This window comes from Xyrauchen texanus, chromosome 20 (genome assembly GCF_025860055.1).
Source record: "Xyrauchen texanus isolate HMW12.3.18 chromosome 20, RBS_HiC_50CHRs, whole genome shotgun sequence".
Taxonomy (NCBI): Eukaryota; Metazoa; Chordata; class Actinopteri; order Cypriniformes; family Catostomidae; genus Xyrauchen; species Xyrauchen texanus.
Window position 1 is genome coordinate 28,656,238 of NC_068295.1, and position 27,763 is coordinate 28,684,000.

The 27,763-nt window shown below is 38.6% G+C and overlaps 1 protein-coding gene across 1 annotated transcript; it reads right to left on the reverse strand.

Annotated features, from left to right (window-relative positions):
- Positions 1–154: 154 nt before the first annotated feature.
- On the reverse strand, positions 155–27,524 carry LOC127660856 (histone-lysine N-methyltransferase NSD2-like). The gene is made up of 24 exons (XM_052151301.1): positions 27,190–27,524; positions 25,212–25,954; positions 24,030–24,222; positions 22,878–23,038; positions 22,330–22,779; positions 22,139–22,219; positions 21,873–22,044; positions 21,623–21,685; positions 21,405–21,520; positions 21,194–21,290; positions 20,966–21,081; positions 20,470–20,562; positions 20,261–20,384; positions 19,958–20,158; positions 19,542–19,721; positions 19,193–19,349; positions 15,314–15,516; positions 15,126–15,229; positions 14,262–14,531; positions 14,041–14,157; positions 7,614–7,755; positions 3,713–3,819; positions 3,384–3,579; positions 155–1,200 (listed from the first exon to the last, which is right to left on the reverse strand). Exons 2-24 carry the CDS (start codon positions 25,938–25,940, stop codon positions 902–904), a joined length of 4,371 nt encoding a protein of 1,456 aa, XP_052007261.1. The 5' UTR covers positions 25,941–25,954; positions 27,190–27,524; the 3' UTR covers positions 155–901.
- Positions 27,525–27,763: the final 239 nt, after the last annotated feature.

Consider the following 27,763-nt stretch of genomic DNA (forward strand, 5'->3'; position numbering starts at 1 on the left):
CGGCCAACCTCCCGCTCCATTGTCCCCTCACTCGTGAACAAGACCCCGAGGTACTTGACTCCTTTACTTGGGGCAATACCTCCTTCCCTACATGGAGTACGCACTCCATCGGTTTCCTGCTGAAGAACAAAACAATCACACATAATTGCTTCAAAAAGCTTTATTTCCTGCAAGTATCACAAGAATCCCAGTTACGATTTTCCAATTTACAACTCTGGATAGGTAGATTTTACAGACTCATTAAACATCCTAATATACTGGTTATTCAACTAAAAAAAAAAAAGAGCTACAAAAATGAATGGAGCTAAAAATAATTGTGCTGCTCTATAATTACACAAACTCAATAACTGACTATAAAAATGTAATTCAAGGGCTACCCATAGTGTCTTATTATTTAAAGATACCACTTGTTAAAAAAAACAAAAGAAAAACACAAAAACACAAGTCCTGGCACCTGTTACTAACAATAAATCCAGTATCATTATAATTTTGGTCTTTCATATACATTTCCATATACATATCTACTGTTTAAAAAAAATCTATGCCAAGATTCAAAAAGGTGTAAAAAGTTTCAAGTTTGGCGTCGGTAATGCTGTTTATTTGAGGTGTTTGATCTGTCGGCTCTGTGTTGGGTGCACATGCACCCAAGTGTGTCTGTATTTCTCAGTGCATGCACGATCATACATGAGTGGAATAAGAAGAGAGGCAGGGCGAGTAGAAAGGGACCGGATTTGGCAGCTCTGTGGAGCTCTACAGTGTTAATACGCTTCCCTGATCAGACACATGCAGTGCTTTCAGTTTGGCAAAACAGTCACGCGACGTCAATATCACTGAATTATTCGGAGAGGAAAGGGGGCAGAGTTAGTGGAAGGACTGGAATGTTCCACAGTTCTTTAACCCACTACACATCTGCAGCCTTTTTAGACTTCTTTTTGACAGCTGTTTTGCTGTTGGATTTGTGCTCTGCTCTGGACCTGTACTTTCTCGGTTTGGTGGTGGAGGTTTTCTCCACCGGGGTCTCTACTTGGAGGCGGAGATCAGAGTCTTCATGTTCCTGGCAGCAGAGCTGGCCTGTGAGTGGGTGCAACTGCAGTGCCCCCTCCTGGTGAGCCTGGCAAAAAGAGTTAGGGCACAGCTGGCAGAAAGCATCAGAGTTCTTTCCGCACACGTCACAGTGATGCCACGGGCAGTCCCAGCGACCTGGAGACAATACAGAGTTTAAATTACATTAAAACACTACACCAACAAAGATGTTCACCCTCAAAAAAAAAAAAAAAGGGCACAAAATAGGTGAATTTTAAAATTAAATGGAAATGAACAATTGCTATTTTTGTGTTGTCAAATTGCCACACAAGCACCAAATGGTTCAACACTATGATGTAATTTGCCTGATATCACCGCTAACAAGAATCTCAAACTTTTGTAGCTAAATGAAGTATAATAGTAATTAAGCCTTGGGTAAATATTAGATTTTCTGTTTGAGCGTCTGTCCAAACTGACATTTTCCACAATGTAGCTTGCACAATCAGTTTTTAACCCCATGTAATGGCTTACAAGCAGTGTTTGATGTTCAAATTACAAAGTAATTACTGTAATCTAATCTGTTTGTGCTTAAAGGGTGTGTGCTACCTAATCAGTCAATGACCAAAGAAATAAGACATTATTTTGAATTTGTTGAGGTGAAAAACAAAAGCTTTTCTGTGAAAATAGTTAGAAAGTAACAAAATTAATCATCGCGGTTCAAAATTGTGACCATCCAGATCGCGGAGATGGCAATTATTTTTATTAAATTATAGCGTCTGTTCTGTCCAATGCATGCAACGTCCTATGCCTACGTAATGTTGGCATACAAATGGAAACAGCTTAATTGGCACAAGGAGCTCTAAAATACAATTGCACACTAGAAGCCGGTGTTTTTCAATGAGTTTGGCGGAAAGTGAAACTAACAGTGGGAGGGAGACGTGCCTTACAGAGGTTTACTGAGTGTGCAATATTACTAAATAATGCTGAATATTATGTAGAATAATGCTATGGGGGAATATAACACTAATGTCAAATGTCATGTCAAATTTCATTTCATCAGTAAATTATTATTATTTAACTGGATAAGCATGCACTTCCATTAAATATGTATTTTTGAAAAGAATATTTAGATGTATTCAGAGATTATACTATTTTATAAAAATATCATTTTAGGTCAAGGTCAATTTAATTCTAGAGCACATTTAAAACAACAAGTGTATGCCAAAGAGCTGTACAAGTATTAATAAAACACAAACACACATAAGAACAGACAAAATTCACATATCAAATCACTCAAAGGCCAAGGAAACAAGTTTTGAGTTGCGATTTAAAAATATGTAGAGGGAGCTGATCTAATGTACGAAGGCAGGCTATTCCACAGTTTAGGCCCAATTACAGAGAACACACAATCTCCTTTAGTCTTTAAGCGGGAGCGTGGAATCAGTAGAAGTTGGTCTGTAGAGCTGAGAGTCATGGAGGAAAGCTGATGGACAAGATGTTCTGATAAATAGGGTGGGGCCAAGCCATTTAAAATTTAAAAACAAATTAAACATCCTACATTTAACAGACAACCAATGCAGAGAAGCCACAAAAGGAGAAACACTTTCTCTCTTCCTAGTGCCAGTCAGTAACCTGGTGGCTGTGTTTTGGACTAACTGCAGGTGACTGAATGTCATATGATTTATTCCAGAGTAAAGGGGATTGCAGTAGTCAAGCCAAGATAAGACAAATGCATGAATAACAGTCTCAAAATCTTGAGAAAGCATAGATTTAGATTTTAATTTTTTGTATAATGATAATTTGTAATCTGTGACTGTGTAAGCAGCATATGTATCTAACATAATTCCGTATTTTCAGTAAGCAGAATTATTAGCTAAGATTTGGTATCACTATCGCCCTGTTCTAGTCATACATCTCTGATGGATCATTTAGCACTTTTAAGAACAGTACTTTCAGCTACATTTCTAAAGGAAACAAACTGTTTTACATATTGTCTATAAAGTAATAATAATAAAAAAAAGTTCAAGCTCAACTTTTCTTGATTCAGGCCTAGTTTAAAGAATCGTGAAAAGAACTGAACCATGAGTTCGTGAGATGAGTAAACCGTTACACCTCTAGTAATTTTTTATTTTTTTTGGTAACACTGCCTTCAAGTACACAGAGTAATATCATCGCCTTCCAAAATTTTGTGATACGTTTCAACCCTTTGACAGCAGACATATTATATTAGAGCATCCTAATCTTGTTTGCACTTACACCGCTAATGCTACATCCTTCACACATAGTTTCAATACAGAATGTATCTGGCAAAAAAAATAACTTGTTATAAGTACAGCAAAGCCTGTAGCAATAGCTCTTACCAAATGGTCTCTTGGTGCGGTCCAGGCAGGAAAGGTGATAGGCTTTGGTGCAGCCCTTCTTATCGCACAGAACCAGCTCTCCTCCATCACCACAGCGGAAACACTCATCCTCAGACTTCTTGCCCTCATTACGGGACCTTCTCCGCTTTGCCTTTTTCTTCTGATGCTTTGCTTTAGGCTCAGAAGAATGACCATTCTGAAATGAGAGGTGGGAAGAGAAGGGTATATAAGAGTTTTCTCCATGTTTAGTTGAAGTCATTCTTATTTTTGTTTAACAGGGACACCAGTGACAACAGCCAGACCTCATATCAATGTATTAGACGGCTCACCTTGGGTCTGTCACCGAGGAAGCCACTGCAGTTGGGCGCTCCACAGCGGCACACAGTCTTTTCATTCCCCAGACAGTCCAGGTTATAGTTAAAAGTCAACTCAGTACCTGAAAACATCACATATTCTTAAATTAACAACCAGAGAAGTCTCCAAATCTACAGCTGAATGAGAATATATCCAAACATAGTTGGGTGATGCTCGCGAAATTAGACATATGAGGTGTCATGAAACATTTTGATGAAAATAAGGATACAGTTATAAACATCTCTTCATGTACTATTTTGCACATGATTTCAAATGACATCATAAATACCAATTTTGTTGTTTTTTCCACATTTAAGGGGACATTTTTCATTACTGCAACGTGTCCATGACTGGATTTGTGTTCTTTGAGATGGAAATATTTATAATTAAAAAATATAAAAAATAAAAAGCTTCAGTGCATGTTATACTATAAAAATTTACAGTAAAGAAACATGTGGTATTTGTTGATCATTGGTAAATGTAGTGACAATAATAAGGAATATATATGTGTCCAAGACCAATTTTCTCATCCTCCGCAACAATTTTCAATCATTGTTTAAGTCCTCAAGGAACTAACATTTTCAAGAAATTTTGTTGGAAGGGACATAATTGACTGTGACACTCAAGATGGCTACCAGGTAAGCGGTTCTTATTTTTTCTCTCCAAATAAAAGTTAAAATTTTGTTTGTCATAGTACCTACACAACTTTTTAGTTCTCATTACTGAAACATGAGTTTGTGAAGTTTTAAAAAATGTTGCTGTTTTAATTTTTTGATTACTATATACCCCATTATGGTCTAAATATAAAAAGAGAGGGAAAGTTTAGCTAACCCTCATTTAGCTTCCACAGTTAGCAAGAATGTTTAAGGTCGCTCATCCTCCGCAACACCATTATCATTCACCGCAACAATTGAAGGCCTGTTGCGGTGGAGATACTCAATGTTTCGGTAATGAGAAACAGACTTATGAAGGAGGGACACGCACTATAACTCTTGCTCATTTCAATATAAACACTTCTTGAACAAATTGCGTAAACCTTGCAGAAATGTCACCTCCTCTGCTAGACATTTCTGCATTTTACCTGACATATGGGCAAAACATAAAAAACGCTCATGAATGAGTTACAGTTGGGGGAAAACATGATTGGTACAAAGTAGAGATGCACCGATTGCAATTTTCTTGGCCGATTTCGATTTCCGATTTTTTGCAAGTGTGACCTGCCGATACCGATTTTCTTTCCAAGAACTATTATTGACCACATATACAAACAAAATCTACCTTGCTTCAATGCTAAATTTTATTTTCATAATAAAATAAATCATTAAACATTACAATTTCCCCCAAACTGCACTAAGTTACAGGATCTTCTCTCACTTAAACAACTCTCAAAATAAAGTGCTCTGTGACTAGAAAGAGGTAGAAATAACAATTAACTGCAAATGAGTTGCTTTATATAACAGATGTCATTTTCCACTATTTTTATAAATTAACCTTTTTCTCTTTATTACTCATCTAACAAAACAATTCCAAAGATCTGAAAAACTGAAGTGTCCAATACGCTCAACTTACGTTAGATGTCCAAATATCAGTTGTAAAACTGAGCACTACTTCAGGAATGGCTTGCATACCTGTCAACACTCCCGTTTTTCCCGGGAGTCTCCCGTTTTGTTATTTCTCCCAAAAAAACTCCCGTAATTTGTATGGCCCAAACCACGTTATATGAATAATCACATCAATATATTATTCCAAGGTGGTCCAGTTGCCATGACCACAATCTGGCAACCTACAACCCATTTGCGCTGTTGATATCTGCGCAGGTTGTAGACGCGGGCTGTTAAATCAAGCATCACTGGTAGATGGGAGGAGAAGAATCAGCTGGTGCTCCGGTGAAAAAACAAAATATACATGTAAATTTAACAACAGCTGGATGGAAGAATTGAATTTCATATCCCGAAGCCATATCGACAATGCCCACGCCTTTTGCAATGTGTGTCTGATTTTAATATCGGACACGGTGGGAAAAATTACGTTAAATCACAACGGCACAATTTGTATGTATTTAGCCTGCCTCTGCCATCCAGCACCCCACTTCCCCTCTCCCGGATTTGTGTACCCAAATGTTGACAGATAACAGGCTGCGTGTGTCATGACACGAGATTAAACAACTCGGGCAACGCGACGTCGGAAAGTACCTCCTACTCTGTATCGAGGACATTTATCAGATTTCTGAACCCTTTGTCCTCAACTAAGGAGAACAGCTGGTCATCCAGGGCCATGAATTGCATAATTTTCCTTGTAATTGCTTTGGCCTTTTCGCTGCTCATACCAAGGAATGATAGGACAGGCTGCTGACTTGTGGCTGGCTCTGAGCTCTGGCTAGCTTTAGTCGCTTTCACTTTTTAGCTTCTTTTTTAAAATGGGCATTTTCAGCTGGGTGATGGTGTTATAAGTGTCTAATTAGGTTTGTTGTTCCAAAAGTTATTGTGGTGGTTCCCCCACGGTTTCCTTTGGCCTTACAATTATTACACATTTCAAACTTCATATATACTTCACTCACACAGTGAAGATCTCCCACGCCAATGACATGTTTACATGAGGCTGTGATGTTATTGCCTGCGCCGCTGGCAACAAAACGGACCGGCTTGAAATCGGTAAGACGTGAGGCTGAGCATGCGGAAAATCGGCTAATTCCGGTCCCTGGCCGGTTGATCGGTGCATCTCTAGTACAAAGCAGTCATTCCAGTTGTTTGTTTTAGTTGTTTGACCAACTCATAAATCGAGTTGCTGCTATTCAAGTTCTTCACATGAAATTATTCTCAGAAAAAGGTTGTGTGGTTGAATGTCAGGACCAAAGTGTTTTAGCTAAACTAAAATCTTTTTACAAGAGCACATGATGCTGTTACATTTAAATGTTTCTCAGGACCACATGATAATATGTTACATTGAAAAAGTTCTCATGAACACATGATTATATGCTATACTAGAATGATAATATTTATACTAATGGTTGTATATTTGTTAGTACTACAGTGTAGGCTACATGACATGATTCTTTATGAGCATAACATTGTAACTTATATACACAACACTTGTTAACACAAGGCATGGTACTGTGATGATTACGATAAATGAGAAAATGAAACTCTGTTCATGAAATAAATATTATTTTAAAAATTGTATGCGTTTTAAATATGTAAAATAGGGTTAGGCATCAAACCCCTTTGTCAACAGTTAATGTGTGAGCTAAATCTCATTTCGAAACATTGATTCTCATTACCGAAATGGCATTTTCATTACACGTAACATGTATCTTTTTACAAATTAAGTAATAATTAGATAATCATATTTTGTTTTAAAATGTATATACATATTACACAACACTACTTATTTAAGGTCTGCTACATAACAAATGTGTATGTTATCTTTTAGTAAAACAATTAAATAAAAGATATTGTAAATCATCACGTATGTTTCAGTAATGAGAGAAAATAAGGAAATTACAAAAAATAATAAATACGAAAAAGTAATCTCTCCAGAGTTTTACATAGCTTTGAGCACGAGTAATAAGAGTCTACTTTAACATTAGCCAGAAATACACATTTTTAACCATATATTTAATGTAATGTCATGTTGCGGTAATGATAATTTTTTATGGACTTCATCTAAAAATGTAAATAATTATATAGGAAATATTTTTTTATGATATCTTGTAAAAATAATGGTTATAGTAAGTTCAGACCTTAATCTTATATGTGCAAAAAGAAAATTGGCTTTAAGGGCATTTTAAAAATTCTGATGCTGGACACCTTCTAAATCTGGATTTCGTGAGAATCACCCAGTTGGATTTGTATTCCACTTTTCAGAATGTGAGCTCACCAGCAGGGATGTCACACACAGCAACCAGGCCCACACGTGTGTCTCCATTAACAGTCCATTTCTGAGTCTCACAGTTGGGCTGGCAGCTGTGATTCATGAAGCGAGAGAAGTTCCCTTTGGGACCTGCATCTATAATGCGATCCTACACACAAAGAATTATACATTATCAATGTAGAAGTGTGACAAACTGTTATGCTGTTACAAGTGTGTTTTCTATCATCTGTTGTATTGTAAACTGTACTGCCACACAAGGCTGCTTGGTCACACTCCAAATAAAACACTGAACCCTGTGCAGCAGATTCAGAGAAACAAACAACATGCAGCATGAACTCTGTACATGAAGAGTGAATGGGGCTTGCACACACCTTTACTTGGCTATCAATACACTTCTATTGTTTTTATACAAAGTTAACTTATAATTACTAGACTAACCCAAACCCACATTCTAACCCTTCCCCTAAATTTGCAACTTTAAAAACAGAAATTGATTTTCTAATCAAGGCCCCCACACCCCACCAAAAAATTAAATATGTACACACTAGAGGTCGACTGATATGAGTTTTTTTATTGGGGGTGGGGGGCCTTGATTAGAAAATCACTTCCAATACAAGCAAAAATTCTAAAACTGATATTTTGTCCCCTATTTGAAAAAAGGATAAAATATTTCTTTGAACAATACAAGCTATTCAGTGACAAGATATGAGATGCATGTGAAATCACTGTTCTAACAGCTAAAATATGTGATAGCTGTACAGCCAGGCACACATTCAACAAGGCTTTTGAACGTGTAACACTGTTTCAGCAAAACAGGGTTTCTGCAAGTTTAAAATCATCACGTTGTGTTTTCCCACTGAATGAGGAAGATTAATAGTCAACATAAATGTACATTTGTGTTAATTATATTAAAATTGGTAAATTTACCAACATATAAATAAATAGCCGATGAATAAACAACAATGTTCACCTACAATTTATACTACATTTTATGTAAAATTTCACGCATGGACGTCAGCAATAAACTTTGTAGTTTCTGTAATTTCATTACATTCACACAGCATTGGTCCTATTAAACCCTCAAGCCTTTTTTATTTTTATAAAGTAAACTGAAGACATTTGTATTCTTGCATAGTTTTTTTTTCTTCATTATTATAATATTCTTTTTAGCTTATTTACAATGTTACGAAATGCCACCTCCCCCTCTTCTGTGCCACAGTGTGAAGTTATCAGTGTTGAGTAAGTTACTTTCAAAAAAGTAGCCAACTACTGATTACTAATTACTTTATTTGAAGCTACTTTCTAAAACCAATCAAACCTGCTAATAGCTCTTTTAGTACTTTAATACTGACTGAAATATTAACCAAATTACAGCAATATGACAAAGACAGAAACTTGGCTAAAGAGATCCAATGCATTTTTAAAAATGCAACAACTGTCTTCTCAAATATGCTGTAGTAGTATCTTCAGGTATGTGTGTGTTTGCTATCTACAACCTTATTAGCTGTGTGTGGCATGTATGTGTACAGTATGCTTGATTTCCTGTGTTTGTGTTGGTATAAAAGACAGAAAAAGGATGCTAATGAAATTAACCTTTCTGAAACCTATTTGCAGACAGCTTTGATAGTAAAACCATTGTGTATTTGAATGCTTGTTTCTTTTCGTTGTGCACATACAGGTTTGCTTGTGTCTTGCATCATGCTGGTCTGTCTGTTTGGGTGTGTGTACACATGTGCAGCATGTGTGTGTGTTTACACAACTGTACAGCGAGTGGATTATTTCTACCTCTCTGCTTGTGCAAATTGAATATCCATTATCACTTGCACATCTGTAATGCTATAGCATTGTGTTTGTGTTTTATTGTGTTCAATACATAAAGAACATAAAAAACGATTTGCTTAGCAATGACTTTTAGATGCCATTCTGCAAATGTTCCCACATTGTGAGCTATATATCCCTCTGTCAGATGGGAACAAGCGCTGTTTTCCATATACACTAGAAATTGATCCACTCTCCTCCCACAGAAGCTGCAGAGGGACACCCATTGGGGCGGAGCACGGATATTTAAGGAGGATTTGTTGCCGGCCCAGCCTTGCATACCTTAGCCAGGGCTGGGAGCATGCGGACACAGAGCTCGCTGAGATTGATTGTGAGCGCATGAAAATTTGAAACGCTTCACTTTTGTTTTCAATTTGAATAAACAACTACACTCCGCTGGGTCCATAGTAACACAGCTCACTCATCTGCCATTGCCACGATACATGTCCTCAATGCCATGGTGGTTTGTTAGAGTGCATGCTCATTAGCTGACACAGTACCACACATAACAGTAAAAGTAATACATTTTAAAATGCATTCTACTTATTGTTTTAGCAATAAATGTGTAATCCAAGTAACTTAAAATTAATTCATGTCTGTTGCTATAATCAGATTACTTATTTTAAGTAACAACTTACATTACTGAGTTACCGCAAAATGTAATCAGATTACAGACATTAAAACAAAAATGTTCTGAATTACGTGAAAATATTGATTTCATAGCACTTGGCTTTCTCAGTGCACATTATAAGAAAACGCACTATAAACTAATAGCAAACCAAACTCCATGTTGGGAGTTTGTGAGGGCTGTTCACTACTTGTTTTCTCTCCTTTTGTGGAAAGAAAAATTGCACCGGTGGAGTCTCGTGGCACCATGCATCTGACGTGTGAAAGGCGAGCCCAGCGCACTTTGCTAGTTTTAATATTTTTTGTGTCATAAACCAGTGAGATTCGATACATACGGATTCTTAACTGTTCTAGGAAGACAATGTCACAAAATGTGAAATCTTTGGGCTCTGGAGACATTAAAATAGACTTACACACTCAAGCTGAAGCCCCCGAGCAGCAGGCCGCAAGCCTGGAAGTCGATTTGGCAAGTGAGGTGAAGGTCATTCGGCGACAATTGATGAATGTGTCGGCAATGCTGACAAAGGTCATTGCTGATTTGGAGGAGCTTGCTGTAATATGTTGATCGATCAGTGCCATGGAGACTAAATTCACCGAGATGGTTACAAGAGTGGGGATGTCAAGAAATGGATAGATGGAGTCATCGGAGAGGGAATTAGCTGCTAATACGCTAACGACCAAGACAGATTTGGAGCGTGTCTGGCAGAAGCTAAAATATTTTAAGAACCGTAACTGGCGGAATAACGTCCTAATTGTTGGAATTTCTGATGGAGCAGAGGGTCAGAATATGGTGGACAAGTCTATCTACAAAACAGGCCATAAGCTGGAAATTGAGTGAGCTCACAGAGTTCTGGCTCGGTGATCCACTGAGGGAGACAGGCCTCGAACAATTCAGGCCAAATATCTGAGATCACCTGATAAATATCTCGTGTTACGTGAGGCGAGGAGTAAAGGAAGTCTTTCTTGGAAGAACCACAGCATTTTCTTGTTCACAGATTTTAGTCTCAGATCACACCCTGGTATGTTTAGAGGTGTTGCCACATACAGAGAATAAGAAATCATATAGTTGCCGCTTTAATGCATCCCTTTTGCAAAATCATGAATTCTAACTTGATCTCTATAGTTCCACATCTTCGTCTACTGATGAAGATATTAGAAATTTTGTGGATCGATTAGAACTTCCTAAACTGAGCAAAAACATTCTCTTGATTCTGAGATATTCTTGGAGGAGCTTGGGGAGGTAAATAAGGCTTTGCCTATAGGCAAGGCTCTGGGGCCAGATGGTTTTGCCGCTGAATTTATTAGATCTTATGCAACAGAACTGCTCCAATTTTGCTAGAAGTTTATACGGAATCATTAAAGAATGGAAAGCTTCTACCAACCATGACAAGCCCAGATCAGACGGATTCTTAAAAAGGACAAAGATCCAGGCAAGTCTAAGAGTTACCGTGCAATTTCCCTGATCCAGCGAGATGTAAAAATATTGCCAAAGTCTTTTGATACAGTAGAATGGGATTATCTTTTAAAAATATTGGAAGTATACAGGTTCTTGAATACTTTTATTGGATGGACTGAGTTACTTTACAAAAAATTTATTAATTTCAGATTATTTTACTCTGCCCGGCAGAGTTGCTCTCTTTCACCATTATTGTCCGTCTTGCCCTGGAACCATTAGCAGCAGCGATAAGAAAACAGGATGATTTTCCAGGGGTGGTGGCGTGATGTGTGGCGCATAATCTTTTGCTTCACGAAGATGATATTTTATTATTCGTCTTTGACCCTACTAGATCTATGGCTTGCCTCCACAGAATTATGAATTCCTTTTCTAAATTCTCAGGATACAGAGTCAACTGCTCTAAATCTGAAGCTTTGGATCTGACAGCGTACTGCACGGTACTGGCTTTCCAGCCGGGCACCTACCAGTTGCCCAAACAATAATATTTGGGAATTTTATTCTCAGCAAATGTGTGCGATTTAGTTGGCCAATATTGAACCTTTACTAAAAAGGTTTTCAAACGAAGTGGGCAGGTGGGCTTCATTTCATTTATCTATGATTGGGAAGGTTAATGTTATTAAAATGAATTATATTCCAAAATGTAACTACCTGCTACAGGCTCTCCCTGTAGACATTGCCCTCTCTTATTTCAAGCAATTTGTTAGCATAGCGAAGTCCTTCATTTAGAATGGTAAACGTCCCAGATTACATTTCAGTAAGTTACATAGGCCGTTTGACAAAGGTGGGCTAGGCCTACCCAAGATTTTGTTTTATTATTATGCTTTCGGTCACAGACATTTGGTTCATTGGTCTCTTCCACCTGAGAGAACCCCTCCCTGGTTTTACATCGAACAGGAATTTCTTGCCCATTTTTGAACATTCAAAGCCTTTCTATTAAACTAACCGGAGAAGTAAGTTATCTCACATTTGCAAAATTATGCATTAAGAAGTCCCCTTTCTGCTGGTAATAGTGGATTGTGAGGGAGGTTAATACGCTCAGTGACCTATATGAGAGTGTAGTGTTGAGATCTTTTGAAAATTTGGTTCAACATTTTGGGATTTCCAGATCTCAGTTCTTTAGGTATTTACAGATGCGCCACCTGCTCTGTGCTATTTTTGGGATTAGCATACACCCCCCTAAAGAGGCAGATACTCTGAGAGTGGTGATTACTGCTTTTGGAAAAGGTCATGAGGCATTCAGAGTCTGGGGGACGGAACTTTAACTTCAGTCGAGATTATGGGAGAAAGATTTAAACTTGGTATTGGAGGAGAGAGAGTGGGCTTGGATTCTAAAAAATGTTAAGTCTACATCTAGAGATGCAAGGGTGTGCCTTATGCAATTCAAGATTTTACATAGATTCTATTGGACCCCCTCTAGATTGTATTGGCATTGTCTTAAAAGACAAATCTATATATAATTATTATTTTATTGTGTCTATAATCATTTGTGACCACAGGGATGTTGAGAGTCAAGGTGGGGTTGGGGATTGGGAGGGGTAATAGTGTGGTTAAATGTTGATTCTGTATATATATATATATATATGTATATATGTGTTTTGTTTTAACATTTTTATGGGTTACTTTGTTATTTATATTAATCAGAAATATTTTTTTTTTGGCATACTTTAGAAGTATGATTTCTTTGTTGATCACTCCTCCACGTAGAGATATTTTATTATTATTATTCCTCCAATCAGTTGTCATTGAAACAGCACTCTGGCATGTGGATAGAAGCAGGAGATGCAGGTATAATAATTTCTTTGGCACTAATCTACCACAGTGGGGACGTGCAGTCCAAAACCAAAGTTGAAAACCAAACTGTGAAAATCAAGCATTTTCCAAACTTTCAAGACTTTGTACGAACCCCGATAATACTGTAGTTAATGCCATAAATAAATAGGATAAATAAATTTTTATTTAGCATATATTTACGTCAAAAATGTTTTTTAGATGGTTGTGTGTGTTTGTTTAAGTTTAATCTTCCCATTTTAGTAATTACTTGCACATTAAGAAATTGTAATACATTAGGAAGAAGGAAATAACAATGGTGTACACAGAAGTCAAACAACCATGGACCGAGTGTCCGCATTAATAATCACATTTTCTCACCAAGTCTGAATCAAACCAACTGTACATACAGAACACAGTGAATAGGGAATTTAGTTATAGTGCATGTTACACACTTTTACTTTGAAGTTGCTCCATCACTCTCAATCCAGCGGGAGGCCGCTTCTAGTTTACTTGGCCCAGATCACCTTCTTGAAGTGTCACAGACTTACCCTTGCACAATATTCATTAGTCTGAGAGTTAGTTTTGATCCAGGCTATTCTAATACATGCTAGACCATTTTAAAATAACAAATATCTGCAAATGTATTGGCCTTTGCAATATATCTGTCAACCACTCGTACACACACTGTGCCTTCAACATTTATTTAAATTTTAAGATTGCTGCAATAAATAATGAAAATATATATTTTTTTATATGAATTACCTTGTCAATTGTGAGCATATAGAAGTGTGTGATGTCGTTCTCCTGAGCATATTTGATTCTGGCTCTGCACTCCTCCTCATCAATCAATTCACCCACATACTCATTCACAAACTCCCCCTGAATGACACCAAAAAAGCTCAGCTCACAAGGACACAAACCCAATCAGCAATAAAGTAACACTCCATTAGAAGTTAAAATTTTTCAAAACCCAGCACACTCACTTTCTTAATGTCTCGCATAGACAGCAGGCCCCAACCTTTGCCTGCAGTGCGGATGATCTTGGTGTCAGGGTACCGGCGCTTAGTGAAGTCCTGGTTCTGGCAGCGGTCTCCAGCTGGACACACCTGAGGATGGCACTCGTACAACAGCATGCGGTTCAGACACTCTGACTCAAAGCTGCAGGGACGCTCATCTGATGGCTTACAGTTACACTTGGGGATTTCAGAGGTGTCCGCAGTGTAGACCTGGACTCGCCCACAAGGCTTATTCACCTGAAACAATTCACCAATATATTATTCAGCACACATGCTCATTAGCTTGTAGAGTACAATGGGTTTAAAGACCAAGGGATGGGCCGGGATGGTCGAATAGTCCTCAAACAACCAACTAGTCAATTAGTGAGGTCCTCTAGGGAGTTCACAATATTTATTTTAAATGTTTTACCTTTACATTTAAGTGGGAAGAGGACTGCTCTGTTAGAGTCTGACTGTAACTAGACTTTCAGTGGTACACGAAAACCCTTTCTGAGAAGTTGCTTCTCTAAATTCCCCCCCTTTAAAGTACTGCAGCTGTAGGCATCAAAGCAATACTTCTGTTGAAAATTCACCCCCTTATTTCAAATGTCAGACTTCACATCACTTGCTGTGAGCAATGTTCCCTTTTTAAGCATAATCAGTAGGTCTTGGTTTTGAAAAGACTTTGTGTAACAACAGTTTATAGTTTTTAGCATATATATTTGTTGAATCAGTACATTAATCATTATGTTCACAACCCTAAACCTTCCTCACTAAACAGGGAATAGATGATTAGAAAACTTTTGTGTATCCCTTATAAAGTTAATTGTGGAACCAAGTAAATTGTAGTACCTTGATGAATTTGTATGGAGGAGGTTTTTTGTTGTTCTCATGAGCCTCCTTGGCCTCCTGCTCCATCTTTATCTCATTAAAACGAGCTTCAGCCTCCAACAGGGCTGTATAGATGGGGACAGAGGAATTCAATAACAGCACTGAAAATACTGATAGGCATTATATAAGATTCCTGAGGCTTCTATTACCATTCTTAAAGACCTTGCCGATGCCAGTCTGCTGGTGTTTGCTTCCCCTGTCTCCCTCCATGTAAGGGAACACTCTGCCCTGATGTGTCCAGAAGTAGTCTTTGGAGCCAAAAAAGAACACTGGAAACTCTCCAATCTCATGCCGAAGATGCTGAATGTTTGTTGGGATGTTTTTAGGGTGACGAATCTCTGCAGGCCACCATCTACAATTTCAAAATGAAGTAAAACGGTTAGAACAAGAAAATTATCTTTAATCTGGGTTTCTGCAGGCTCGAAGGAATGAAATGTAAGACTTTTTATGGCCAAATTAAAGAAAACTTTAAGACCGCTTTTGCAATAATAATAAAAACCACATTAAATAATTAGCTGGTAAAACAAAACCACCGAGGCTGCTTAGACGTCTCTGGAGATGTTTTTTATATTTTATTGTGTATTTATGCGTTTCCTTTTTTTTAAATAAGAAAATACAACATTAAAACTCTAAATGAATTCATCAAGACTGCACGCAGACTAAAGTAGCCTATATTATAACCCTTCTCTTTAGTCACCGTTTATGTCAAACTAGGAAAGTGGTGGCAAAAACCGTGCGCAAAAAGTAGATTTTTATCAGATTACATGTTTTAAAACGTATTCAGAGGGATCTCATTGACTGCTGTGGCTTCAATCCATTAACAGAGCTGGATGGACTGAGGAGAACATTTCAACTCACAACTTTGCAGCAAACATTTATAGCAAACATGATTACATGTTTGTTATTAACTCATTTCATTATAGTAATTGAATCGCTAAGAATATATTTGTATTTATGATGGGTTTTGTGTCATACTTTCATTTAATCATCTAATCTCTCAAAAGTAATTAAGCAATAAAAAGTTCATAGATCACATCTGATTTTTCACAACTCCTGTGTCTACGGAGTGTCCATGAACAGATATTTTTCCAATGTTTTGTCTGCGGAACGATCCAAAAACACTTTACACAGAAGTACAGCCCATTGAAGAGACTGTACGTCTATCCCTCACAGCCTCATTGTCATTCTCGTCAAAAATAAAATATGGCGCTGCTGTGAATAAGGTCTAGGATGTTCTGAATAACATTTATATATATTATTTTCTAGGAAGATACCTTTAACAAATACTTTAACAGGTAGTGAAAGGGAAATTTCCTTAAAAATGAGTCACTTGAGTCTGTATGAATTTTTCTTTGCCACGGAACAAAAAAAGATTTTAAGCAAAACGTATCATTCACTGTCACTGCATCTTTTTTTTATTCAATGAAGTGAATGGTGACTGAAACTCCTTAATATCTCCTTTTGATATCCACTGAAATAAGAAAGTCATACAGGTTTGAAACAACATGAAGGTAAGTGGTGACAGTAAAATTTTTTGTGTGAAATATCTCAAGTAAAAACTCATCAGTTACCTTAAAAATGACTAAAAACAGATTAAATTATGAAAGAACTGTGCTGCATAATTAGTTATGATGTATACTGAAAACAGATTATATACACTAATATTAAATATAGATAATAGATTTTCATATCATATACAGAACTGTGCAAATGTTTTAGGCACTTGGGAATAGGGTTGCAACGGTATGAGATTTTCACGGTATATTTTGATGTCTGCGCTCCGCAATATCGAGGGAAGCCCAGTTGTTGAACACGTACCCCAGTGAGAAGAGCGGATCACGATTGTGAGATTGTTACACTCGTGCAAAAGTGCAGATGAGAAGTCTTTAGCTGTTTGCGAGATTATCATTAAATCTGCCTCGGCAGTCCTAAATAGTCGATCACTTGGGCGGCGGCCGAAATATCTTCAATGGGAGAAGTTACCATGGCATTGCTCTTTCCCTGCTGTCCGCGACCAAGTCCGAATAGACCAGTCGAGAAACACTGCTTTAACACACACACACCCCCTTCGCCTCACTTCTCTCTGACATTTTCTCTGCTGCATGTTTGTGTGTGTGAGACGCAAGTTGATGAGTCTGACAGACAGTCAAAAAGGAGGTTGCATTTTTTTTTTCTTCAATACCGTAGATAAGCAAATGTACACTGTATGATAACCGTCTATTTTCAAACAGTGGTATACCGTGAAACCGGTATACCGCTGCAACCCTACTTGTGAAGAATGTTGCATAGTGAGGATGACTTCAAAAATAAATTACATAAATAGTTTTCATTTATCAATTAACATCATAGAAAGTCCAGTAAACATAAAAAGCTAAATCAATATTTGGTGTGAATACCTTTGCTTTTAAAATGGCCCCAATTCTCCTGGACACAGTTGTTCTTGGTTGTTGGCTGATAGGATGCACCAAGCTTCTTAGAAGAACTGTGGCGAAATCTCTATTTCGGCTGTCTCAATTGTCTATGTAATCCCAGACTGACTCGATATTCATTGGGGGCATTGTCATCTCTTGCAGAGCACCCTGTTCTTCTATTTGCAAAATATATTTTTGGAAGTCTAAAATGTATTTTTCTTATTGACACTAAAGCTGAAGAGACAAATAACCATCTTAAGACAAATGTTTTTGAGAAACATCTAAGTGCCTAAACCTTTTGCACAGTACTGTATTATAATATTTACATAATTATTGTTTTGTATATTACATTTTATTTTTAATTGACTGATTCAGATGGCAGAGAAAATACTTGTATATGTCAGATCTAGAGAGATGTAATGAGAGAATAACAGGTGTAACTCTGCAGCTGAGAAGTTCTGTTAGCTTTACCATTCTTGTCAAAGATGCCACAACATTGACAGCTTTGTCGATTATAAGCAGTAGCGATAGTGTTAGCACATCACTCGCTTACAGAGATGCTAAATAACGGCATTTGCATTTCTGATTAACGGGTTTATGAAGGTTTATACATGTGTAACTGTAAGTTCAGTAAAAATGCACTTTCTTGCACGTGTTCACGCTAAACTCAAGCGTCAGCTGCTACATGCTGGATGCACGAGACAGATTATGATTTTGACACGCAGATTCTGCTGTTTTAAGCATCTCCTCTTCACTCCCCAAAATGTAAGACTTCTTGTAATTTAAGATATTTAAGGCTTTTTATGGCCTTAAATTTAAAAAAGTAAATTTAAGACTTTAAGGACCCATGGGTACCCTGTTAATATAAGATGACGAAAGTAAATAAAACCCCTGCTGTAAGTGAAGGCATCATCAAGAAGGATTAGTTATGCTGGCCTGGCCCCCCATATGTTATAATGTAAAGCCATCATAACATATGCACATGATCAACAACATTGGGGGCGTGCACCTGAGACCCGTAGAGTGACGGATTAAATGACAGCTGCTGTCAGACTCTAAAATGGAGAGTGACTGAAGTGACGCTAAGTAGCTTTGCCACGGAGCGTGTCTTTTGAAGTCGAGGACTTTTCTCCCCACCTTCACCTGAAGTGGAGGAGGGTGAATTGTCTGTGGACACAGGGCCGAGCCATATCAATTGAGCCGCTGGCTCAAACTGCGGTTTTAACTCCCGCATCGCGATCGGCATCCGACGATGCTAGCGAAGCAGCCGCGCAAGGGAGAATGGGGCCAGTGTCTAGCTCGTACCAAGGGCGTGGTGAGCTGGAACCTGCTTACGTCGGCTCTCACCACTTACGTCACGAACTACCGCAAATAGCCAATAGGAAAATTCAACTGCAGTAGCCACCATTCAACCTGAAGAGGGCAGCACTCAGACGCTTTTACACCATATATTGTAGAATTAAAACACTTTATACACAAATGTCAAAAGAATTACTTGAATCAATGACCAGTACTAATAAAGCCCCATTCTTACAGATCATTAACTATAAAAAGTTGGTTTAGGGTTTAGTTACCCTTTAAATAAAGTTCAAGTTTGTGGTGCAGCTGAAAACTGACCTGTAGTTCCCCAGTTTGACCCAGATTATGTCTCTGTATCTGGGTTTCTTTCCCGAGCGGCAGTCATTACAGAACCAGCTGCCATCAGGCATAGCAATGTTCAGACAGTCAGGATGAAATGCAGCTGGACACGATTCACAACACAGCAGTCTGCCCCCTTAAATGCACAAACATATGCATATTTATATTAGTGTACAGTACTTCTGGCACATATTGTTCTCATGATCAAATAAAACTAAACTAGGGACACTTAAAATTCACCCAAATTGCAATGTTTAAATGACAACTGCAGACACTGCTCACTGAATAAATAACTAATAGAGATCAATAAATACAGTGGAAGACACACCCTTTGAGCAGATAAAGCACCAGCTGACATTGACGTGGGAGTGGTGACTGTAGCCCTTCTTAGCCCTGAAGTGGTTTGTGCACACAATGGCATTGGAAGATAGCATCTCGCTTCCAGCAGCAACACATAGATCTCCAACATGATAGGCCACAGGACAGCGCAAACAGCGCAACATCTTTCCTGCAAGGAGACAACAGAACGTATGCTTTACTATAGTGCAACACAAAACCCGCAGCAACTAAATACACATCCTACTTTGCATAGCCAGGATGGCACAACAAGCCTGTTTGTTTTGAAACGAACGGCACTTATCAGCCAGTTCTTGTAATGAATCATTCAAAAATGTACGACTGGATTTATACATGCCACTGTGTAATTAAAGATAGATCAAATAAACAGATAGATAGTTTAAGTACCTTTGGTGGCTTTGGCATTGCCTCTGCCACTGTTATGGCAGCTGAGGCAGGTATGCAGGGGGCAGCGGAACCCTCGGTTCTCAAACACAGTCAGATCACTCAACTGCACACAGGACTCATGATAGAAGCGGCCACAGTGAAGAACACAACAGCGTCGCACCTCTCCGTCAGACTTCTTACAGGTGAAACACACATGCACATCTGAAAATAATACAGAATATGAAGTTCAAACAGCTCACAAGATATATAATAATATATATATAAATTATTTTCACCCCCATAACCAGTGACTGAGTGTCTAACCTGAGCTGCAGGTGGTGCAGAGCACCTTTTTTGCTGACCGCTCTAGTCCTATACACTGCAGGTGATAGGAGCCAAAGCACTGTCCCTCACACAAAACTAGATCCTCACCTGTCCGCTCACACACCTTTGGAACAGTAACACATCACACTTATGCCCATGCAGCAAGCATCATGGCAGAAGGTCTCAGAAAACGCCAACAGTTAACTTACCAGACACACACTCTCTTTCTTTGCTCCTGCAGTGCGCTCCGTCTTCTTTGAGGTCTGTGATTCATCTATGCTATCACTGGGAGAATCCGGTCTCTGCTCACACACCAAAAACAAATAATCATTCATAATACACAAGCGACGCAAACCATTCATTCATTGTTCCGGAAAAGTCCAGAATCACAAATGCATACACAAAGTAAAAGTTGTCGCATTTTTTTTTAAATATCAAAACCAAGAATGGTATAATCAGGGTTCCCACACCTTTTGACCAATTAATTTCCATTATTTATAGAATATGAGGAATATTTTAAATAGAGATTGCACTCTACAAAAAACTATTTCAAGCCAATAAAATATTTTAAAGCCGAGTAGGACTCGACAAAAATTATTTTGACTATAGAATTCCCAGACTTTTACAAGCATTCCATGACAGTAAGAACCCTGCATACAGACTGTGGATTGCCAAGTCCATAATACAACCCACAGATACACACACCTCTGGCTCCAGAGAATCTGATGGACGACACTTTTTGGATGAAGCAGGAAGTGATTGTCTGCCTGACTGTGGTTTCCTCTTCCTGACACGTTTGACCTTGGCAGGAGACTCCTCCCCTGAGAAACATTTAAAAACAGAAGCATAATGCACACAACTAGAAGGCAATAAAGATAAACAGTATTTAGACCTTGCCTTGTCCTTTTTTGCTGAAATAGTTTGAAGACTTACTTGAGGCTTTTCTAGATCTTTTTCTTGGCTCATTCTGGTCAGATTTCTGCTTCCTCCTCCTCTGTGTGGTGACATTTGCCTCATCTGATGTGGTCTTCTGACAAAACAGAGAGAGAAAAAAAAACAACCTTTTAAAAACAATTAACACAAAACATTTCAGTACAGACTCCTTTAATTCAGTGACTGCAGGGCTTTTTCGCCACCTTCATACCTTTTGGGTTCTCTGGTTTTTCAACCCCTTTTCCAGCCTGCTTTTCTTTCTGGGCTGGGATGCCACACCCTCATCTTTTGACTCCTCTCGTAAACGTTTAGAGCCCTTTTTCCTTCCTGTATGAAGCAGTCAGAATACACGGTCATAATTAAGCCTTTAAGAACTGAGTTTTTCCAGCTACTGGAAGGATGCCACTAATAAAGAAACCACCCACACACCTTTAGAAGCTGCATCAGCCTTGTCCTTCACTGGTTTCAGGCTTGGTGTTGATACATCTATATCTGGAAAAAAATAATAATAACAGATATATATAAAAATAACGAATTACAGCTAGAACAAAAAAATATGATCAACACCACTCTCAGACTGTTCTTGCAAGGCATCCATGGAAAGACAATGTTTTCATTAGATTATTACAAATGTTTGATTTGCCAAAGATTTTAAAATGTGTTTTAAATTATTTCTCACCTGACAGCCCAGGATTAGAGGACTCTGCCTTCAAAGTGTCAGATATACTGATGCCTGCTTTTGCTCTCCTCCTCTTCACAGAATTTGGTGCTGCTGGAAATTTCTGCCTGAGCTGCCTCTGTTTCTTCTGAGGTGCTTTTGGTTGAAGGTCTAAGCCAATACAGAGCATGTCCTTCACCCACACCACATGGAAAGAAACAAAACGATTAGAACAACAAATACCACAGAAACACGGCTCATAATCCAATTTGATAAACAAAACATACTTTTTTCCGGGTCGTTTGTTTCCCAGCCCTTGTCTTTCTTTTCCTCTGAGGTTTAAGTGTCTCTGATGCAGTGCATGAATCCTAGAACACAAAAAAGATATGAAACATTCTATTCAATCTCTATACCTACATTACCTCACAAAATGAAATCTTATACAGACGCAAACAATCCTAACACCACTACTTGCTACCTGAACAGTAGACTCTGTTAGAGGGATCTCTTTCGCAGAGGTAGCTGCTGTCTTCTCCCTCTTCGGGGTTGCTGGGCAGTGTCTACGGTGATCCCTCTTTACTGAAGTTTTAGGTGCTTTTCTGGGGAGGGTAAATTTCCCTGCTGAAGTGCTGCTGTCTGTGGGAGGAACAAGGTATTTGATGGAAGTTTTTGTGGAGTTGGGGCTGGACTGGGTGGAGTCAGGGGGAGTGAGACTGACAAGCTGCTGAGACTCTATGTGGTCTTGCTGTGGTTCCTGATTGCGCTGTGCTTGAAGCTCTTGTAGCATGCGAGGATTGAACTGGGGTTTCCCTTCTTCATAAACATAGCAGAATTTGTCCAGTCGCTCCTCTATGAGTAGACTCAATGCTTCTGTAGCCTGCAACAGACCTATTTCCCACTGTTCCCGAATCTTACGAGGAATTGATCGCTGGAGAGAGGAAATTAAGGAAGTATGAGACCAAGGAAATCTATCATGCTAAAAAAAAAATAAACCATTTTGGAATATGTACTCTGTAATAACTGTACCTTCCTTCCACTGGTTTCACTGAGGAGTTTGTTGCCACGGCTAAGTGACTCGTACTGGTCTTTACCAGAGAATGTGACTATGCTCTTCTCAAAGACATATCCTCTCTCTGGAGCATCTCCAAAGTACTGTACATGGTACAACAATCCTTTACGGCCATTCACTGTTAAAACAAACAAATATTGAGAATTCCACCTTTTATTTCTAATGCCATCCTGTTGACAATGCATTTGGAAGCCAGTCCTTCTCTTTGCTTGTTATCTCAGTGTCACACTTGTGTAAATATAATTTTCACAGGCACTGTGCTCTCCCCTATTAGTAGTGTTTGCCTATTTTACACCAAATTGCTGTTTTTAACATTGTGTATGGAGTTGAGAGAGAAGTCATGACATTGTTCTCTCATGTTTAAAATCCAACTTTCAGACAATACTTTATCCAGAATTACAGATCTCCTCTTGACCCTTTTGCCAATATTTACATGGACCTCCTTAGTCACTTACATGGTCTTAGCTACCACAGTTATGATGATGACTTTGTAGGTTGTGCTATTTGGACAAACTCTTCCCACCTCTAAGACTTAAAGCCCACATTAACTAGCTTGTCAATAATCAGGCATAAAGGCATGAAGTTAACTTGCAACCTTAATAAAATGCAAATATTATCCCATTTCTTTCTCACAGAATTATTTTTCCACATCTGATTAACAATGTTTTTCCTAAATATCTTTCAGTCATTTGTGTTTGTCATAAAGTCAAAAAATGAGATCTTTTGATTCACAGTTTGATTCCTAGTGATATTGCAAATATGGCAGACTCATGCTCTGCTACCGATCTTGATTTTTTTGTATTCATATCAGCAGACGGTCTTGTGATGTTAGTGCTTGACCTATTTGATGAAAGGTTATCAGTTATATTTTAAATTACCTGTGCTTTTTTTTTTGTTTTTAGCTTGCAAATGTACAATTTATAATGTCAGTATACAAGCAAACATATACAAAGCATCATGAAAGGGGGCAGTCAATATCAGAGTTTTAATATCGGCATGATCCACCACAAATTGTCCAAAAATTTAGTAAGAAAATAATAATCTTTTGTGGTTGAGGATATTGTTGTGAAAAGTGCTTTAAAACAAAAATCAACTGCTCTAGGCCTTACTTTTCAACCTAAAGTGCACGTCGAACTCAGGGTCTGTAGTGATCATGCATGGCCACCATGGGTATCCAGACACTTTGGTCCAGATAATGTCGCCCACTGAGTACCGGACATGGGGTTGTGTCTCTGCATCACTCACTTTCACTTCATCCACACCCTGTGCAACATCACTCACCTCACACTCCGGCATAGGCTGCTGCATGACAAAAATGAATGTAAAATGTTGTTGGGTTACAATGCTGTGTTAAAGATAAGCAAATAAAACAAATTTTTTCATTTGAATAAATAACTAATTTTGTACAAAAGGAACTTAAAGAAAAAAAATGCTGGTAAATGAGGGTCATTAAAGAGATATTTCATCCAAAATGAGAATTCTCATAATATTTTCACCCTCATGATATCTCAAACTCACGACTTTCTTCTGCAGAACACAAACGTAAAATTTCAAGGTCCAAAAAAGCACATAAAAAGGCAAAATAAACAACCAATACAACTTGAGTTATTTAATCCATGTCTTATGAAGCAAAATTATTGCTTGGAGTCAGAAACAGACCAAAATGTACATCCTTATTCACTATTACTTTGACATCCGGCCCGATTGTAACGCTGCACGCTTTTGACTTCAATCCCGGTATTATACATCAATAATATGTTGCATTTTATAGTTTTTATCATCTAACTTTTGGTCATCATGCCAAATACATTTTAAAAGTATCCTATAAAGATAGGATACTCAATCATTTTAATTAGAGTCTACATCTTCAAAATAGCACAACTGGGCGTGAAAACATAGAAACATGAGGTATGGTTTGTGAACAGTGCTCTGTGCATGCAATCAGGAGAAAAAGTGTGAATGAGCTTCTCTCATGAATGTGCCAAGGAGACTGAGGATGGCAAGATTGATGATGAGTAAGGAGTTTTGGTCTGTTTTTTCACCCAAACTGATCGCATTTCTTCAGAAGACGTGGATTAAACCACTCGAATCATATGGATTACTTTTATGCTGCCTTAATGTGCTATTTGGAGCTAGAAAGTTTTACACCCCGTTGACTTAAATTGAAAAGACAAACACCCATCATACATTCTTAAAAATATATTTGGTTGTGCTCTGGGCATGAGGGTGAGTAAATGATTCAGGAATTATAATTTTTGAATGAGCTATCCCTGGTCTGGAGTGGGACTTACAGTAGTAACAGGTCTCTCTAAATTAGTCTGCTGATTAGACTCAGTGGGAAGGACACATGGATCACTGGTGAGGTCATGTGGCTTCATTGCGGCATGCAGAAGAGGCAATCTATCAGCGTTTACAGTAGGTGATAAAATAGGACGCCTCCGAATCGGTGGAGTTCTCTTCCTCACAAGCCCCCTCTTCCTCTTTCGTCTTTCTCTACTGGCAGTCGGAGAGCACAGAACACCTTCTGATAGTCCAGAAGGGGCATTTGTCTCTTCTGTTCCCTCTCCCGCATAATCTGCTTCATATCGACTTGGCTTCCCATTTACAACTAACTTGGTTATTTTCAATGTGAATTCAGGAGAGGCAATGGACTTCCTCGGAGGGCTGGCGTGCTGAGGAACTGGCTCCACGCCCTTGAGAAGGGGCTGTGCCACTGTGGCAGCACAGAGTTTTGGCATTTTGTCTTGATCACCATTTAACAAGCGAGAGGTCAGGTCCTTTAGTCGCTCGTGGGTATGGTTATGACCATGGGTGTGATTATGACTGCCAATCATCTGCAGAACACTTTCTTGAGGTGTAGCTGCCAGCTGGGTAGCAGCTTTATCCATGAGCATAGAGGGGTCCGTGCTCCCATCACCCCGCCCTTTATGTCCACCAGGTGAATCAGAGGGCTGCTTCATAGTGGTAGGACTCCTGGGCTCTGGCATTGCAGGCAGTGACCTCCCCTTAGTGTCTGTCATTGCGAATCAGGGGCCTGTGATGCACAAAATAAATTAATTTAATTATTATGAAAATAAAATGAACAAAATTACAACATATTGAACATACAATTGTGAGTCACAGTAATGCATTGTTCCTATGAACAGAACGACACAACAGATACATCAGTTTGGGGGAAACTATAGCGTTTCATAATAATGCAAGGAAAATTACGTTGTGATATACAAAGCAAATTAATTTTACGAAATGATTATAGAAAATATAACAACACTGGAAACAAAACAAAAATTCTTAAAAGTTATGATATTGTCGTCAAAAACTAAAAGCAACTAAAAAAACAAATAGATGACAAACTGAAAATAAATGGGTCTTTAAACAATTCACCATCGTCGTTTATCGTAAACACGCAACGTGCGGACAGACGCAGCGCGTGCTGACCACTGCACCTGTGGTGACTGCTGCAAGCAGCAGCTCTCAAAAGCCACAAATTAACACTTTATACGCCAATTGCGTTTAGTTCGCATCATGACAGCGTGGCTTAAGTTAAATCATTCAGTTAGTTATGCTGAGGAAAGAGTTTGAAAAGTTTAAAAATAGTGGTTGGTCCCACGTTAAAATGGCTACCGTGGCGGATTCGCAGTGCGGGAGTGGGTGACCAGCCGCTTTCATTCAGTTCAATGAAATAGTGGGCCCGACGCCACCTCCTCAAATTAATCATAAAACAAAATATATCAAAAAGTTAAATTACAAGCTTTCGATCAAAAAAAAAATGCAGTTTATCTAAATGTACCATGCAACATGGCAATGGTTGAATCAGAAGTTAAAGCCGTACTTCTGCATGAGACTCAGAACCATATTTAAGCTAAGCAATGGAGTGACCGCTCAAATGCAAATGCCCGAACCGTTTTAAACAAGTAGCAGTTATCGAGCTATTGTCATTCAGGATGAGCGGTCGGGATGCCTCGTTAACATCAGCGATTGGAGATTATGGATGAGCCGTCTCGTTTAACAATTACTGATAACTCACTACAAATTGCAAGTAAAAACGATAATCTGTAACACTGAAACACCTAAATTGCCACAGTCCTCTACGTTAAAACGCTGCAAAACTTGAGTTTAAACAGCAACTGCATATACCCAGAGGAGTCATCAAGCCATCTACGGCCAAAGTTCGCAAAAGTTACTGTATAGAGCCAAAGCTAATATGATGCTAGCAAAGAGATGACACGCCACAAACAAATAAAACGACTTGTAATGTCAAACACATACTTGCACTAGTATGCAATCTCAGAGCGGGTGTCTGGTGTGGGTTATATACCATCCGTATGACACTTTTATATACTCGCTAATTTGCCCCTCAAACTGAGCTGAATTACTCCACGAACTAGCCAGCTAGCTGGTGAGATACAGCTGCCTCAGCCTGACACACCGCAAAACGTCCCATTGAGACAAAAAAAACAGGTTACCCTCTCTAATATCCAACCCGGCGTGTAATAGACAATAATCGCACTCAACTCTGACGAGCCACGATTTATTATGTGAGAAATTAAACCGGTTTACAGCATCTTAATTTCTCCAGACCTATATTGAGAGGCTTGCTGGAAACTCTCTCATCCCAATCAGCGCCAAAATTACTCACATCCGATTGGCTGACACTCGACGGCACAATTCAACCGGTCTTTTCAAATCACTCTTATTCAAGGGTCACTCTCCGATGAACATCATCACATTTTTCCCTGGCGTGCTCCAAACATAATCGCGGATATGTAGTTTAAGTCAAACTCTTACGATTCTAAGGTCATCTGCTTTTGTTTTTATTTCAAAAAACGGCAAAGCAACACAG

Excerpts from the sequence above, each read along its gene's own strand:
- LOC127660856 (XM_052151301.1), bottom strand. The coding sequence starts at position 25,940 with ATGACAGACACTAAGGGGAGGTCACTGCCTGCAATGCCAGAGCCCAGG. Across the intron at positions 15,517-19,192 it reads GTCAAACTGGGGAACTACAG|ATGGTGGCCTGCAGAGATTC; the intron begins GTCAGTTTTCAG and ends TTGAAATTGTAG. Across the intron at positions 14,532-15,125 it reads CTCCATACAAATTCATCAAG|GTGAATAAGCCTTGTGGGCG; the intron begins GTACTACAATTT and ends GAATTGTTTCAG.